The 16,677-nt window shown below is 34.0% G+C and overlaps 1 protein-coding gene across 4 annotated transcripts in view; it reads left to right on the plus strand.

Moving 5' to 3' along the window:
• LOC133233946 (protein FAM177A1) overlaps nt 1-16,677 on the plus strand; it is a 68,861-nt gene that overhangs the window by 4,230 nt on the left and 47,954 nt on the right. For 2 of the 4 annotated variants that reach the window (XM_061394127.1, XM_061394133.1), the window contains exons 2-7: nt 5,506-5,616; nt 7,790-7,881; nt 8,907-8,991; nt 13,838-13,942; nt 14,534-14,600; nt 14,682-14,739. In XM_061394127.1, coding sequence (XP_061250111.1) covers nt 5,539-5,616; nt 7,790-7,881; nt 8,907-8,991; nt 13,838-13,942; nt 14,534-14,600; nt 14,682-14,739 — 485 coding nt within the window. In that variant the 5' untranslated portion in view covers nt 5,506-5,538. Of the gene's footprint in view, nt 1-1,074; nt 1,212-3,504; nt 3,639-5,505; nt 5,617-7,789; nt 7,882-8,906; nt 8,992-13,837; nt 13,943-14,533; nt 14,601-14,681; nt 14,740-16,677 lie in introns of those variants that run through there. The other 2 variants (XM_061394128.1, XM_061394129.1) reach the window with 2 other exon arrangements.

Consider the following 16,677-nt stretch of genomic DNA (forward strand, 5'->3'; position numbering starts at 1 on the left):
TTCACTCCTTCCCAAACCATAATTCTTGTGAAAACTTGCCTAAATTATAATGCGTTAAAAAGTCTATAGGAGTGTATGCCAAATTATTGTTGGTGGTTATCAAAGGACAAAAAGAGGGTTAGGAAAACTGTATTTCTACCTTTAATGTTTCTGTAGTGTTTGAATTTAATGAACGTGTATCCTCTTGTAATCACAAAACTTAAAAATGAATTATTTCTTTAGAGGACTGAGTATATTCAGAATGAAAAATATTCCTAAATTCGAAAGGCATTAACTTGTATTAGTTATTCAGATATAATCATTTACCAAGTAAAATACCAATAGGTTGCTTTGTTAGAGAGTTTACTTTTCTGTGGTTATAGACTATAAATACATATGCTATGTAGGATTTAAAATATATATATATGTTTAATGTTATAATCAGGAAAGCATATACTGGTTTGGCCTATTGACTATTTTACAGGAAAGTATATAATGTAGAAATCATTTTTCTAAAGATATTTACTAATAATAGTATATTTATATGTTTAGTTCTTTAGTGTAATATTGATCCAATAAATTAGTCATCAATTAGGGCATAGAAGAACTTTTTTATTTTTGCCTGTAGAATTTCAAGGACAGAGGAGCCTAGTAGGTAGAAGAATTTTTTAATAGGTGTTTTCATTATAATAAGATTTGGAATATCTAAGCATTAGAGTCTGTTTATATAATCCAAGATTGGGCAGGGTTCTGGCAGGACTATTTTTGTTTATGCAGAGAAAAATGGCTGCTTGGGCATTCCAGCTTCTGTTGAAGAATAACCAAGTACATGAAATTGGCACTTAATGTTAAAAGATTCTGGGGGAGTGATTCCTGGGTAGTGGGACAGACACTTTAGTAATGTTCAGAAATTTTCCAGTTTATTCACAACTCAGCATTATAGGGAAAGGCAACTGACATCATCAAGAAAGGAAGGAAAATAAGAGTTAGTATACTGTGCACCTGCAGGCAGTTTTATACGTACTGTCTCATTTAATCCTCACAACAGCCTTTCAGGGTAACTACCTTGATAATGGTATTATCTCCATTTTGCAGGTGAGGAATGTGAGGCTCAGAGATATTAAGTAACTTGCCCAAAGTAACCCAGCCAGTATGTAACAGAGCTGGGATTTGAATCCAAGTCTGTCAGACTCCAAAGCCCATGCTCTTTCCAGTACTTCACACTGTAGCAGGTAAGTATGATACTTGGCCCTGTGCCTGCCTTACCTAGGGCATCCCAAACTTGAGCCTGTTTCTACTGCCTCACTGTCCAACTCTTAGATTCATGTTAGGAGAAAGTGTGATGGGCCAAGATCAGTCCTTGTGCATCCTGATTGCAGTGGACTTATCAGCTCTTTCTGGATATTGCAATTATTACTCTTCATGAAGAGGAATGTGCATCTTTGCTTTCAAAGTATGATTTCCTCTTTTGTATTATGGCAGCAAAATTTGTTCCAGGAGTTTGCCAGCAAGGATCTTCAACTCAGTTGTCTAAAGCATCATTCATACTCTCAGACCTAAGGTTGTATTCCCAAGGGACTATAGGACGTCATTATGCTTTTTATTGGGTAGGGAATGGCTGTTCCATTCTTTCACCTGCTTATATGGTAAAATTGTTGTGAGGGTGGAATGAGATAATAGATGTTAAACTGTATGAACTGCTATAGTGTAATCCCTTACCTTGCCAACAGCCCCATCTAAGTAGAGATTCTTCTTTTGTGAAACTCTAGTACATGTATACACATATTTACTTCTCTAAATCTTTTTAGTTAGCCCAGAGAATTTTGAGTGAGCGTGCTTGAATTGTAAATTATCCGAATTTGAGCTATAGGGTTAGCCATTAACAGTAAAAGATATATGTATTCTAGTGTGCATATTAGAACAAAGCGAAGTTAGTTTTTAAGAGTCTTGTTGGAACTTCTGAAAAGTTATAATAAGGCAAATGAAAACTAATTGTACAATATCAATTATCTAGGTTGTTGATTTTCTTGATTGTCATGTTTTCTTTATCGGTCAATTTATGCGGTCTTTTGAGAGATATTTTTAAGGCCATTTGTGACTTTGGCTCCCTAGTTTTGTTATTTAACTAAGGTCTTAAATACATTATTCATCCATAAAGTTCATTTTTAGTAAAGACTGAGGGTAAATAAAGCAGTGAGCTCACAGGAGAGAGCAAAAGAGGCAAACATCTCTGCCCTCATGCAACTTACATTTTGGTTGAGGGAGATAGACTGCAATAACGTGTAGTTAATCCTTGATGACCAGGGTATGAGCTGTGTGTGTCGACTTTTATGTGGACTTTTTTCAATAAATATAGTATTATTTGGCCAAAAAGTTTGTTTGGGTTTTTCTACTGTGTCTTACGGAAAACAAACAAACATTTTGGGCAACCCAGTACTTGTATTTTCAGTTTATAGACCTTTAAATTAACTAAGTGTGGGGAAAAGTTTGTTCAATTAGAGACCACGGTTTGTGGAATCATAAGAACTAGGATCTGAGACAATTGCCTCCAAGCTGTTTCAATTTCCTGCCTCTCTTTGGGTAAGTCATTTGTCAGTTCCTTGGTTTTTGAGGCAGAGACGGCAGTGCCTGGATTTTCTACTAGGATGGGGGATGAGCCAGTGCCACTAACCTCCCTTTGCTAAAGGGTCAGCTGTCAGTAAATCATGTTGGTAACAAAACAATGAGAGAAAGAGAAGGGAGTTTGCGATTTTAAACAAGTGGTAGGGGAAAGCTTCATTGAGAAGTTGCATCTGGACAACAATATGAGGGAGATGAGGGAGGGAGCTATATTGTTAACCAGAGGATGAACATGCCGGCTAGGGCTTTAGCACAGCATCAACAGCAAGGAACAAAATCGTGTGTGTGTGTGTGTGTGTGTGTGTGTGTGTGTGTGTGTGTGTGTGTGTGTGTGTGTGTGTGAGAAGTGAGTAAGTGAATCGTGTGTGTGTGTGTGTGTGTGTGTGTGTGTGTGTGTGTGAGAGAGAGAGAAGTGTGTAAGTGCCTTACAGTCCATTCTGAGAACTTTACCTGTGCGTGAAATGAGAAGTCATTGAGGTTTTGAACAGAATTTTGATACCAGAGTTTTCAGAAACACATCTTTGGAAATTGTGGAGAAAACACTTTATAAATAAAAGCTATTATTAGATATTATTTTCCCCCTACTGAAGTGTAGGTTTTTGTAATCAGGCAAATATATTTAAAAATATGCTATCAATAAGTAATTTATATAAGGAAAACTGTGTTGGGAAACTTCACAGAAAATTTTTTTTCAATTTAAAAGAGCCAGTCAACATAGGAAGATAAGATTTAGCTAGTATAGCTTTTTAAAATGGAGGATGAAAAAATAAGTAAAATGAAGGATGGTCTGTTTATGATATGATCTCTAAAAGAGCTAATTGTGGTGTCATAATTAGGATTATATTACCCCTGGTAGTGCTGTGGTAAAGGATATAAGCTGAAACCCCTGAACCCTATCTCTTACCTAAAGAATACTAACTTAAACAATAATAATTTAGTATAATGATTTGGGATAAGAAGTTAAAACTTCCGGATCTTTTCTACAAAGTGGTTGCTTTTCCTGCTTAAATAACCATGTAATTGTTAAAAAAAAAAAAAAAGTAAGTATTTTTGGTATAACATGGTATTTTTTCAGTTCCATTAAGTATTGGTAGTAAGTTTTTAGTTTTTAAATTATCAGATTTTACCTGAATAGAAGTGTGATGTTTAATGTAGAGCTCAGCTTGGAATGTCTCTGCCAGTGACAGGTCCTTGAGTGCCTTTTCCCTGCCTGCTTCCTTTGACTTCCCTCATCTTTCCACTTTCTCTCTGTTGAATGAGTCAGCTGTTTAGTCTGTAGATGGGATCTAGTCTAGATAATCTTGGTTTACTAAATTAGACCAGTTAGCTTGGAATAGTTACCAAAACAGCTGCTTTGAACAATGAACTCTTCTGCCAGTATTGCTTATGTTGGACAATTGATGCCTGGTTTTCAGAGCCCTTTACACCCTGTATTTCCTTCTAACTGTATAGCCTTCTGTCCTGACTGGAATGTTTTTTTTACTATCTTCCAAATAGTACTCAATAATTTTTGAGTACATGCATACATAAAGTACAAATATGTCCCAGGCTTTTCCATGTCTCCATTTCTGCTTGTACCATTTCACCTCCTTCAAACTTCCCTTTGTCCTCTTCTCCACCTATCTAACTTCTTCCCTGTATCAGGATCAAATTCATGACAGCCTTCTCAGTAAAGCCTGTTCTGTCTACCTGAGCTTATTTTTACATATATGTATAATTTTTATAATTATTGGCAGTTGACCATAAGGTGTTTTTTTTGACCATAAGCATTTATTTCTAGCTTTGAACTACTACTTAACTGGTATTAGTCAAGCTTCTCCACAGAACAGAACTGATAGGATGTGTGTATACATGTGCATGCATGTGCACGCACATACACATACATGAAACTTTTTATATATATTATATGGAATTGGCTCATGCAATCATGGAGGCTGATGAGTCCTGACATCCCCAGGGTGAGTTGGCGAGCTGGAGATCCAAGATAGCTAAGCAGATGGCATATTTCCAGTCTGCAGCCTGGCAAGCTTGAGACCCAGAAAAAGCTGATGTTTCAATTTGATTCTGAAGGCAGAAAGAAGCCTAGGCAGTCAGGCAGAGGAATTTTTAGATTTACTTTATTTTGCTGCTCACTGATGTGCCTTGTCTTGCTAGCTAGTAAACAACTTGAGGGCAGGAACTGCAAGTCATGTTTACCTGCTTACCATCCATAACTTTGTCCATCCTGATTTACATGTAATAGGTACATCTCCGTATTTTATGAAATCGTATCATTTTAAGGGCTAGAAGGTGCCTTGAAGGTTATCTTGTTTTAGAGTTGGAGAATCAAGAACAACTTATTAATATATACCTCTTTCCTTAGTTGTTAAGAAAATGAACGAGATAATGTAGTATCTATGAAAAGTTAAGTGATTTACTAATTTTAAAGCTTTATTTTTGCTTAGAGCATGAATCAGAATGTGTCCTTTAATTAGAAGATATTTCCTGGGTGGAGATTTCACCTTTTTCTTTTTCACCTTTTTTTTTTTCCATTTAAGAATGTACATAAAAAAAAAGAATGTACATAGCACAGTAGTCAGTTATTCATATTGACAAGTATGTCCAAAATGAGAACAGGTTTAATTTGAAATGTCATTTCTTCAAATTGTATTGTCTGATATATAAAATTTACTGATTCATAAAGAATATTCCAGTTAAGTATTCAAATATAAGGCATTGTAACCAAGTGGTACCTTTAGCTTTTGGACCTGACAGTATCGAAGATGCAGGTTGAGGCTGTAGAATTTGAAGTTACTGTATTTTAAACACTCAAGTACTTTAATTTGAACTTACTCTTCTTTAGAAGTTTTCATTTATGGGAACTGATATTGTTTTCAGATGTTTTTATTCAGTTTTTTTCCTTCCTAGATTTTCTTGTGATTACATCTTAAAGCTTTCAAGATGGTATTAGCAGACCTTGGAAGAAAAATAACATCAGCATTGCGCTCATTGAGCAATGCCACCATTATCAATGAAGAGGTATGTAAAAATACATGTGATTGCACATCATCACTAGCATTGCAGATATATAGTTACTTCTAGATAAAACCCATAAATGGGTATAGTAATGTGTTTTATGAGAAATTGACTATGTTAATTTCAACTTTCTATAATGAATTACCAAAAAAACCCCACCTTAACTTATATGTAATAATGACATAACGTTTTATATTTCTTTTTTTTTTTTCGTTTTATATTTCAAAAATGGCTTAGGTCTGGAAATATGCTTTTGCTTCCTCTTAATACAGGCCTATAACTTTAGTATCCTCCTTCTTCCTTCTTGATTAGACATGCATATATCTGATCTTTTTTCCTTGACTTTTATTTGACATTCTTATATAAGGCTAATATTTCCATTTTGGCTACTTTGATTCATTTTCTCTGAAATCCTCTCTTAGTTTTTTGGAGGTTTTGTGAGCTGACTCCTTAATATGATATCTGAAATACTTTTCCTCCTGGTTTTAAGTATAAGGTATTTCTTGCTCCCATCCCCCCTCATTGTATATTAAAGGTTTGTCAACTGAAAGAAGATGATTATAGTCCACAAGTATATTTTACATTTTGTGGTTCCAGTGGTAAAGTACTGATTTTGGTTTTAGAAGACCTTGTTTAGTGTCCTGTTAAACAAGTCATAGAAATTTGAGCAAGTCAAATTCAGAATTTCTTAATGTTTAAAATGAGAAAATAGCATTTACCTTTCAGGATGATTTTAAAGATTAAATGACATAATAGATTAAAAGTATCTTCTAACTTGGAGGTTTAAAGAAAATTCTAATATAAAATTTGATATCAATACTTTAATAAGCTAGTGGAATGAAATAATTTGGGGACCATCTTTGAGCTCAGCTAGTCAAGCCTCTCTTTTAACAGCAGTAGGAAGTCAGTTTCACATATTTATTTATTGGAAGAACCAGTATTAAAATCTTTTTCCTAATTCCACATACACAGCTTTTTATAATAATTAATATTAAGTAATAAATCATAATTTAAAACACTAGTCTTTGGAATTCAGAATAAATAAAATGACAGCTTTTCAAATAGTTTTCCCTGTTTATAACCGTTATGCTGTTTGTATTTATAGTAGAAAAAGAAAAGAAACCAAGGAAATGAAGTTGGTGGGAAGTAATAACAGCTGTTGCTTAATGGTAGCTTCTCTATTCTTGATACTATGCTACTAGGGAATTAACAAGGAGAAATCCCTCTAATGAAAGATCAGTTCCATTTTTATCAAATCCCTTTAGTGAGAGATAGAGAAATCTGATAAGCTGCTATATGACATATGACAGAAGTTGAAGATGAGAATTCATTCAGGAAGTGTTTGAGGGCCCACATTTTTGCAAACTTTTTTGCTGCCATCGGGGATATAGCAGTGAACAAAATAGACTAAAATCCCTACCCTCGTGGAGTGTATTGCATTCTAATGTGTAAACAGCTATTTCCATGAGCAGCTAAGGCTCATCTTTTTTAAAGACTTTTTTATAGTTTGTGATCTTTTAACTACAATGCCTTGCAACTCAACAAATATGTGATGATAGTGAGTTACTAATGGAGGATGGTTTTCTTTTCACCTTTGTTCCTCTGCTCTGAGTGGAAATAGTAAAGGCTAGTAGGTCAGACTGGGTCATTTTCTTTTGTCATATTTTCCTCCATGTTAGTCCAGTTGAGAAGATGTTGCTGCATATTAGCAACAGGAATTCAGTGGCATAGAAAACTTCAGTGGCAACATGTATTATATAGTAACTTTCTTTGACTTGTATATTGTCTTTACTATTATTACTTTAATATAGGGATAAAATTGTGTTTAATACCTGGTTGAATAAAATGAAATGGAATGTCTTTTTTTTTTTTTTTAAAGTGGTGCTTTGCAAATTGTGAGATCTTAGTTCCCCTATCTTGGATCTAGCCCATGCTCCCTGCAGTGGAAATTCAGAGTCCTAATCACTGGACCACCAGGGAATTCCCTGGAATGTCTTATTTTGACAAAATGACTAGATATTTAATAAAATCTCTCTCAAAGGCTAACTGAAAACCTTTTCCCTCTCTAATGGTATACTATGGTTTTTAATTAGTCATGGTTGTATGGTTGATGACTGGTCATTGTTTTTATATGGTTGAAATGAATTTTTTTAAAGTTTTATTTATTTATTTGCAGGTGTTAAATGCTATGCTAAAAGAAGTATGCACAGCATTATTGGAAGCGGATGTTAATATTAAACTAGTGAAGCAACTAAGAGAAAATGTAAAGTAAGTTAATTAAGCTAAAGGTAAAAAACAGGCAAAACTAAATTTAGTTTACTGGGATGAGGAGCTAACTAGAAAAGTCTGCTGCATTATGAAACGTTTCTGCTATATAGCACTGGAAACGAATAGAACTCATATGTTGAAAGACTTCTTTTATAATGCGTTTCCATAATAATGGTTCAAAGAATAAACTACATGTGGCTTTCATTTAATTATGAAGTTCTTTCCATTCTACTACTCCTTTATCTGAACGGATTCAATCATATACTGTATAGTATTTTAACAGAAAAGCCTGTTAGCAATTCAGAGTCCTTAAAGAAAAGTGGTACCATTTTAATCCTCTTCAGACTAAAGATGGCATTAATCAGCCTCTTTCACTATTGGAGAATTGTATTCTTTTTTATCCCCTTTTGGTTTCTCTGTCCATATTCGATAAAGGAGTAGTGTGTGTGGTCTTAGTTATTGTGTTAACTGGGAGAGGCACTGGCTGGGGCGGAGCACGTAGAATAACGGAGGGCACTTCGGTTAGCTGTTTCAGTCCTAGCCCTCCTCATGCTCAGACCATCCCCCCTCCTTCTTGTATTGTCTTGTATTGGGTGTTAAGTACAGGACTACTAACATTTAAGCATTTAGAACCACAAGAAGTAATCCTATTTGCTGCTTGGTATAAACATGTATAAATTTTGTATGCTGCAAGAAAAATAAAATTAATACTTCACAATAATGTGAAGTATTAATATTTAATAATACTTTACAATAATGTGAAGTATTAATATTTGGACAAATTAATATTTGGACTTTAAAAAAATAAGCCTTGAAAAACTAACCAAAGTCATATATCTAATATTTCATGGTAAATTCTTCATGGTATGAACTTATGACTCTGTAGTAATTATATGCATGTTAATTAGAAAAATATTAATATAAATGATTGGATATTCTTACATTCTTTGGGGCAAAAGGTAATTTTTTTAAGTGTCTTAACTGACTTTTTCCCCTTTTTATCCTCAAAAACCATCATTATGAAGGTCTGCTATTGATCTGGAAGAGATGGCATCTGGTCTTAACAAAAGAAAAATGATTCAGCATGCTGTATTTAAAGAACTTGTGAAGGTAAAAGTATATCTAGCTTGTGCTTTAATTTTCTATACACTCACTGTATTAGCATGGCAAACAGGAATGTATTTCAGAATGCTTTTTAATGTTTAATGGAATATTTATCTGTATTAAAAATATTAATAGATAATTAACTTTTCTGAATACAAAATTGTAGACTTTTTTTAATTGTAGACTAAAATTCTGGGTACAGATGTGAAGGCTGGTATTTTACTCCTACAAAAAAATGCTAAAGCAAGTTATAGAAAGTACAGCTTCACTATATATTAATTGATGGAAGAGCCTCTCTGAGTTTATTCTCTTTAATATCAAGTTTTGCCTATTGAAGGTCCTACTTTTGTACAGAAAATCACTCTTGGAAAGAGTTCTTTTCTACACTTTTATTGTGTCTAAAAGATTGAATATCCTACACTTGCCTAGATTTTAAGCAATTTTGAATCAGTGAAATTTTATTTTACAAGTTATACTCTATTGCCTTGTCCTTATTAGAACTGATATTGCTGCTGCTGATGTGAAAATTATGATGAGAGTCTTAGAGCATTAGAAAATATGTTTGAGTCGAATGGTAGGGGCAGAAAAGAAAGGAACTAAAAAAAGTTTTTTTTAAGGAGCAACAGGTACCTGTTAGTGGTCTCCAGGTATTTTTTCCCTATATTGTGTGAATAGTTTCATTTACTCCTTTAGTTCAACAGAACTGATTGGTACTTTAAGAAAATCTAGTATCTCAGATGGTTGTGACACTTCACTTTAGTCCTGTAGACTAATCAATTGGAAAAGAAATTCAGAACCTGAAAGAGGTCAGGAAATTTAGCCAGTCTGTCTTTTCAGTTTGCGGTTGAGAAAAGTGAGACAGTTAGTGGTAGACCCAGGCCTGATCTCCATACTTGTGTGGACTCCTCCTCCCAGTATTTCCAGTTTGCTCTTCATCTTACACCTGAGGTCAGCACAGAGTGAGTGAACATTTTTATTTTTAGGGGTTGGCATTTTGAGGCAATTCTGGAACATCAAGTGCTTTGTTAAGATGCCTTTACTGAGTGCCTACTTTATTCCAGGCTGTATCCACATACTGCTGATAACAAGAGATGAAGAAGACTGGGCCTTACACTCAGAAGCTCATGGTCTAGGGTAGTGGTGTACAAAGCAAGGTCAAAACTGTTTTCATAACACTAAGACATCATTTGCCTTTTTTTTGCCCTCTTTACTTTGTTGATATTTGCTCTGCAAATATCAGTGCAAAAGCAATGGCAGATAAAACCATTGGGTAAAACTCCCTAGCATGAACAAGGCAGTGATACTAAACTATACTGGTAGTCATTGTACCCTTTACTCCCAGACACTTGCAGTGAAATAAAAATAAGTTTTTTTTTCAAATGTGTCCTTGATGGAAATTATTAGTGGTATTAAATCTTGACCCTTAAATGTATATGTGTTTGTAAGATTTTGTGTGATGAAATGGAAAGTACGCAGAAAGCTATATTGCTGTGTACCAAATTTGATGGTTGTCTTGAGGAAAGCAACAGACAGTTAATCTGTGCTTATTTGGCCTCGAACCTTTGGCAGACATTTTCTCTGAAGTAAATAAAGTTGTCCTGTCACTTTAAGGCAAACAACTAACAGTAGTGTACCCAATGATAAAATTTTAGCTTTCAAGTGAAAACTGGAAGCTTGAATCCCCCCACCCCCGCCATGAGTTTGACAATGTCCTGATTCTTAACTCGTCTGGTGAGATCAGTATAGATATTAATAAATAAAATTTTCGATGTTGTGTAGTGACATGTGTCAACAATGGGAGATCTGCCTAACTCAGTAAACCAGTATTTTCTAAATGACTAGTGTATAATGTTACAGAAGCATGCCCCAGTATAAGATCGATTCAAAGTCCAAGATAGGATAACTGATTTTAATGTGGTATGAAAATTCAGTACTGCAGTTCTAGGATGCAGGAGGAAGAGAAGATATAATAAAAACATTATTCAGTAAAATATATGTTCCAAATAGTAGGTTCATAGAGAGCTGAGTGATTCTGCCATGGGATATAGAGGATGGAGGAGAATATAGGGCAGCATTAGTGTTCTGAAAGGGTCTAAGAGGAAGGGCAGTGGATTTATGTCTAAGATAGTTGTTTATTTCAGAAGTTTGCTTATGGATAGCTCTATGCCTGAAAAGAAGATAACAAAATGTATTTTCTTTTCCTCCCTTTTCTACCACATGGCTTTCCTTGAAATCAGATATAATATGGATTATGTAACTTTTATGGTATCATCTAGCATGGCTCAGCAAGTTTCTCTTAAGAACAAATAGTTCCAGCTTTGTGGGTCATATGGTCTTTGTTGCTACGACTCAGGTCTGGTGTTTAGCACAAAAGCAGTAAATGAGTGGGCATGTGTGTGTTAAGACTTTATTTACACATAGTTGTAAATATGGTCTATGTCCTCTGGTCTAGGATATTAACTACTATTACTGTTTGATTATATATAGAGAGAGGTTTCAAGTTCCAAATGATGACTTGGAAATGTATTATTTTTTTAAATGAACGTTAAAAATGCCTCCTGCTTGTTAGTTTGGGGACTGTCTGTATACGTACTTTTATTTTCCACTGATTGTCATTATAAAATTGGTGATTATTTTTTACTTTAAATCTAATAACTTTAAAGAGGAGTACATCCAATGGCATTGGACAGTTTAACGTTTGACTCACTTGGAAAGCCTTTCACATGTAGTTTGTAATTTTGCTCATGTATAAACACTGGTGAAATTGAACAGGAAGGTAGGTGCCATTGCAGTATTGTAGCCACTAGCCACATGTGGTTATTGAGACTTGTAATGTGGCTAGTCTGCTGAGATCTGATATGGAGTAGATGGATAAGAGATCCATGCCAGGTTTTAAGACCTAGCATGGCACATTTATTTAGGGAAAAAAAAAAGACCCAGCATGGGAAAAGGAAATATAAACTAGCTCATTAATTTTTAAATATAGATTACATGTTAAAATTATAATATTCTAGATACATTGAGTTAAAGGATTAACATTAATATCACTTGTTTTTATTTTCTGAAATGTCACTACTAGAAATGTAAAAGGTCTTATGTGGCCTGCACATACATTATATTTCTACAGTGCTGTTGTAGATTGCTCCCTTGCTCAAACTTGGTTTCACATTCATACCCTTTCAACTTTTTCTAAAAAATGTTTTGAGATCCTTACCTCTGAATCGGTTTGGGAGTATAGGCTTGCTTATAATTTCACTGATGAACATAGATGCAAAAATCCTTAACAAAATTCTAGCAATCAGAATCCAACAACACATTAAAAAGATCATACACCATGATCAAGTGGGCTTTATCCCAGGGATGCAAGGATTCTTCAATATCCGCAAATCAATCAATGTAATACACCACATTAACAAATTGAAAATAAAAACCGTATGATTATCTCAATAGATGCAGAAAAGCCTTTGACAAAATTCAACATCCATTTATGATAAAAACTCTCAGAAAGCAGAATAGAAGGAACATACCTCAACATAATAAAAGCTATATATGACAAACCCACAGCAAACATTATCTCAATGGTGAAAAATTGAAAGCATTTCCTCTAAAGTCAGGAACAAGACAAGGGTGCCCACTTTCACCATTACTATTCAACATAGTTTTGGAAGTTGGCCACAGCAATCAGAGCAGAAAAAGAAATAAAAGGAATCCAAATTGGAAAAGAAGAAGTAAAACTCTACTATTTGCAGATGACATGATCTACATAGAAAACCCTAAAGAGTCCACCAGAAAATTACTAGAAATAATCAAGGACTACAGTAAAGTTGCAGGATATAAAATCAACACACAGAAATCCTTGCATTCCTATACACTAATAATGAGAAAACAGAAAGAAATTAAGGAAACAATTCCATTCACCATTGCAACGGAAAGAATAAAATACTTAGGAATATATCTACTAAAGAAACTAAAGACCTATATATGAAAACTATAAAACACTGGTGAAAGAAATCAAAGAGGACACTAATAGATGGAAAATATACCATGTTCATGGATTGGAAGAATCAATATAGTGAAAATGAGTATACTACCCAAAGCAATTTATAGATTCAACGCAATCCCTATCAAGCTACCAACAGTATTCTTCACAGAGCTAGAACAAATAATTTCACAATTTGTATGGAAATACAAAAACCTCGAATAGCCAAAGCGATCTTGAGAAAGAAGAATGGAACTGGAGGAATCAACCTACCTGACTTCAGGCTCTACTACAAAGCCACAGTTATCAAGACAGTATGGTACTGGCACAAAGACAGAAATATTGATCAATGGAATAAAATAGAAAGCCCAGAGATAAATCCACACACATATGGACACCTTATCTTCGACAAAGGAGGCAAGAATATACAATGGATTAAAGACAATCTCTTTAACAAGTGGTGCTGGGAAATCTGGTCAACCACTTGTAAAAGAATGAAACTAGACCACTTTCTAACACCATACACAAAAATAAACTCAAAATGGATTAAAGATCTAAACGTAAGACCAGAACTATAAAACTCCTAGAGGAGAACATAGGCAAAACACTCTCCGACATACATCACAGCAGGATCCTATGACCCACCTCCCAGAATATTGGAAATAATTTCACAATGCACTGTTTTAAACTCTTAAATTTCACTATGTGTATATATAAGAGAGGGAAATAGAGTTGTGTTAGAATGGGAGGATTATGGTTGCCTCTTACACTGAAATGTCTGTAAATCATTTTTACAGTTTGAAAGTTGTGGGGAGAGAGGTTTTGAATGTAACCATGTGCTAACCTGATTTTATCTTTGTTTTTGGTATGTAGCTTGTAGACCCTGGAGTTAAAGCATGGACACCCACTAAAGGAAAACAGAATGTGATCATGTTTGTTGGATTGCAAGGGAGTGGTAAAACAACTACATGTTCAAAGGTAAATTATACTTAAAAAAAAAAACAAAGTCATGGAGAAGCTGTTTGTGTAAATCAAGTGCTTTTACCAAGAAAACTGTTCCTATTCTTTAAGGAGATGAGGATATGATTTTTGGAGAAGTAAAGGGGGAAAGTTTACCTTATATCCTATGGCTCAGGATTCCCTTTTCACAATGTCTAACCCAGTATAATATGTATGGATCTTCATTTTACATATCATTTTGCTAATTTTAAGTTCATTCTACCACCCTTTCCTTCATAATTGGGTGCCTCAACTTTGTTATCAGATTTTGCTTCAGAAGCCTCAACTATGTATAGTTTAGAAAGAAAAAAAAAACCAGGATTATTTCTTAGAGGGTTATGTTATTGTTTGTTTTTAATTAACGTTAATAACATTTTTTACCATAGTCATTTGTTGCTTTGTCATTTCGTATCCTTTGAATGTGACTGTTTGGCACTTAGAGTTTAAACTCTTCAGGAAATCTTCAGTATTCAGAATGCAATAATATTACTTTTTAGGAGAATATGAGCTGTTTTATTTTACATGTGTAATAATTTGTTTTTATTGATTTTTAAAATCTTCCTTTCCCAGTTAGCATATTATTATCAGAGGAAAGGTTGGAAGACCTGTTTGATATGTGCAGACACATTCAGAGCAGGTATTGTGCTGAAATTTGAAAATTATTTCCTGAAATTTTTATTTTCAAGTTTAAGGACTCATTAACTTTTTTGTTTCATAGGGGCTTTTGACCAACTAAAACAGAATGCAACCAAAGCAAGAATTCCATTCTATGGAAGGTGGGTTCCGGTTTTTATTCTTACATTCGTATGTCTTACCTCATCTATCTGACTTTTTACTTTATGCTATCTGGCCACATTTTAATATGTACCTATAAGCTTGAATCATTTTTGGAATAAGGTAGGGGTATAATTATTACAATGTTACCTTTTATTATTGTAACATGATTTTTCTGATCCAGCCTGATCAATCAGAGCAGATACTGTTTAGCTTATAATTCTTCCTATACTTACCCTGCCTTGCATGCTTTCCAGCTTCCTGCTTCTATTACAGTTGTTTCTTCTAAGACATGTCTGAACCTTTTCTCGATTCAGCATACCCTGGTGAATTCTACATTGTCTGTTTCTTTGGTACACCATTTTTTAAAAGTTTGTGTTTGATCATCCTAAAATGCTTTATAATCTATGTTTATCTCAGAGTCTGATCATTGCTAACCTTCATTTGCTACATTGCTGTTCAGTTAGGTGATTTATTTATGTTAAAATGACTGATTAAAAGAATTGAGTCAAGATTAAATTTAGAAAGACTTATTTGAGAGAATAACATTTTTCTTAATGTTACTAATATATTAATATAAGATTATTAAGCTAAAATTTGAAGTAATTAAATGAATGATATCATTTTATAAATCATTATTTGCTACTTTTTGGCCAAAAAAACTAGTGAACTTTGGCTATGGTATGCTCTTTAAATTCTTTTATTAGTTTTTTTTTGGTGGCAACACGCTGATTGCAGGATCTTAGTTCCCCAACCAGAGATTGAACCCAGGCCCTTGGGAGTGAAAGCGCAGAGTCCTAACCACTGAACCACCAGGGAATTCTCTCTTAGTTATTTTTTTATGATAATTTCTAGCAAATAGATTAAAGAATAATGTTAGGAATTTAATTTTTAGGTTAAGAACTTTTTCTAACATAGATTTAAAAATTAAAGGATAATACATGTTTAGAGTTCAAATTTGCACAGTGATGGGTATGAGCTGATAGGCGGCTCAGATGGTAGAGAATCTACCTGCAGTGCAGGAGACCTGGGTTCAATCCTCGGGTTGGAAAGATACCCTGGAAAAGGAAATAGCAACCCGCTCCAGTATTCTTGTCTGGAGAATACCATAGACAGAGAGAGGAGCTTGGTTGGCTACAGTCCATGGGTTGCAAAGAGTCAGACACGACTGAGCAAGTAGCTTAGGCTACTTACTTGAACTATCAGCCAAAACCAGAGCCTTAATTTTTAACCAGTTTTTCAGTACTGTTTATTAAATAATCTCTCCTTTGCTTATGTGTATAGAGTAAAATATTAGTGATCATTGTTTCCTCTGGGAGAGATGAAGTGGATAGGGCTGGGGAAGGAAGGATTTGAAATGATCTCTAATGTTAAATTTACATGTTAGCATTTATTGGGGGGACAATAGATATGTTTTTTTTTTCTGTCTTTAAAAAAAAAACAACAACACTATTTTAATAAAAAATTTTAAAGAAGTGAAAGTGCTAACAGTTTCACTTCCCGATGACCAGCTTTTAGCAAGTCCATCTGTGCTTTTTTCAGATGTGCTATATATAAACAAATATACAAGAGGTAGATAATTTTAAATTGAAATAGAATCTTTTCATGCTTTGAACCTTGATTGCTTTAGTAGTAGTTATATGGGTTATATAAATTTGTCAAAGCTTATTAAAATGAATACTTAAAATAGTGCATTTTATGTAAACATACTACTATAGACTTGATTAAAAATGGGATCTTATGACAAGATAGTGATTATTCTTGGGAGAGAGTAAAATACTAATTATTTTGTTTTCCTTGGTCTCGGTGTGTTTGCTTTGTGAAAATTTACTGAGTTTAACAATTTGTGCAGCTTTTTCATATGTATGTTATATTTCATTAAAATACATATTATAATAATGGGATCTTAATAATTCTGGACAATATGCTGTTAAAGAGAA

Source organism: Bos javanicus, chromosome 21 (genome assembly GCF_032452875.1).
Source record: "Bos javanicus breed banteng chromosome 21, ARS-OSU_banteng_1.0, whole genome shotgun sequence".
NCBI lineage: Eukaryota > Metazoa > Chordata > Mammalia > Artiodactyla > Bovidae > Bos > Bos javanicus.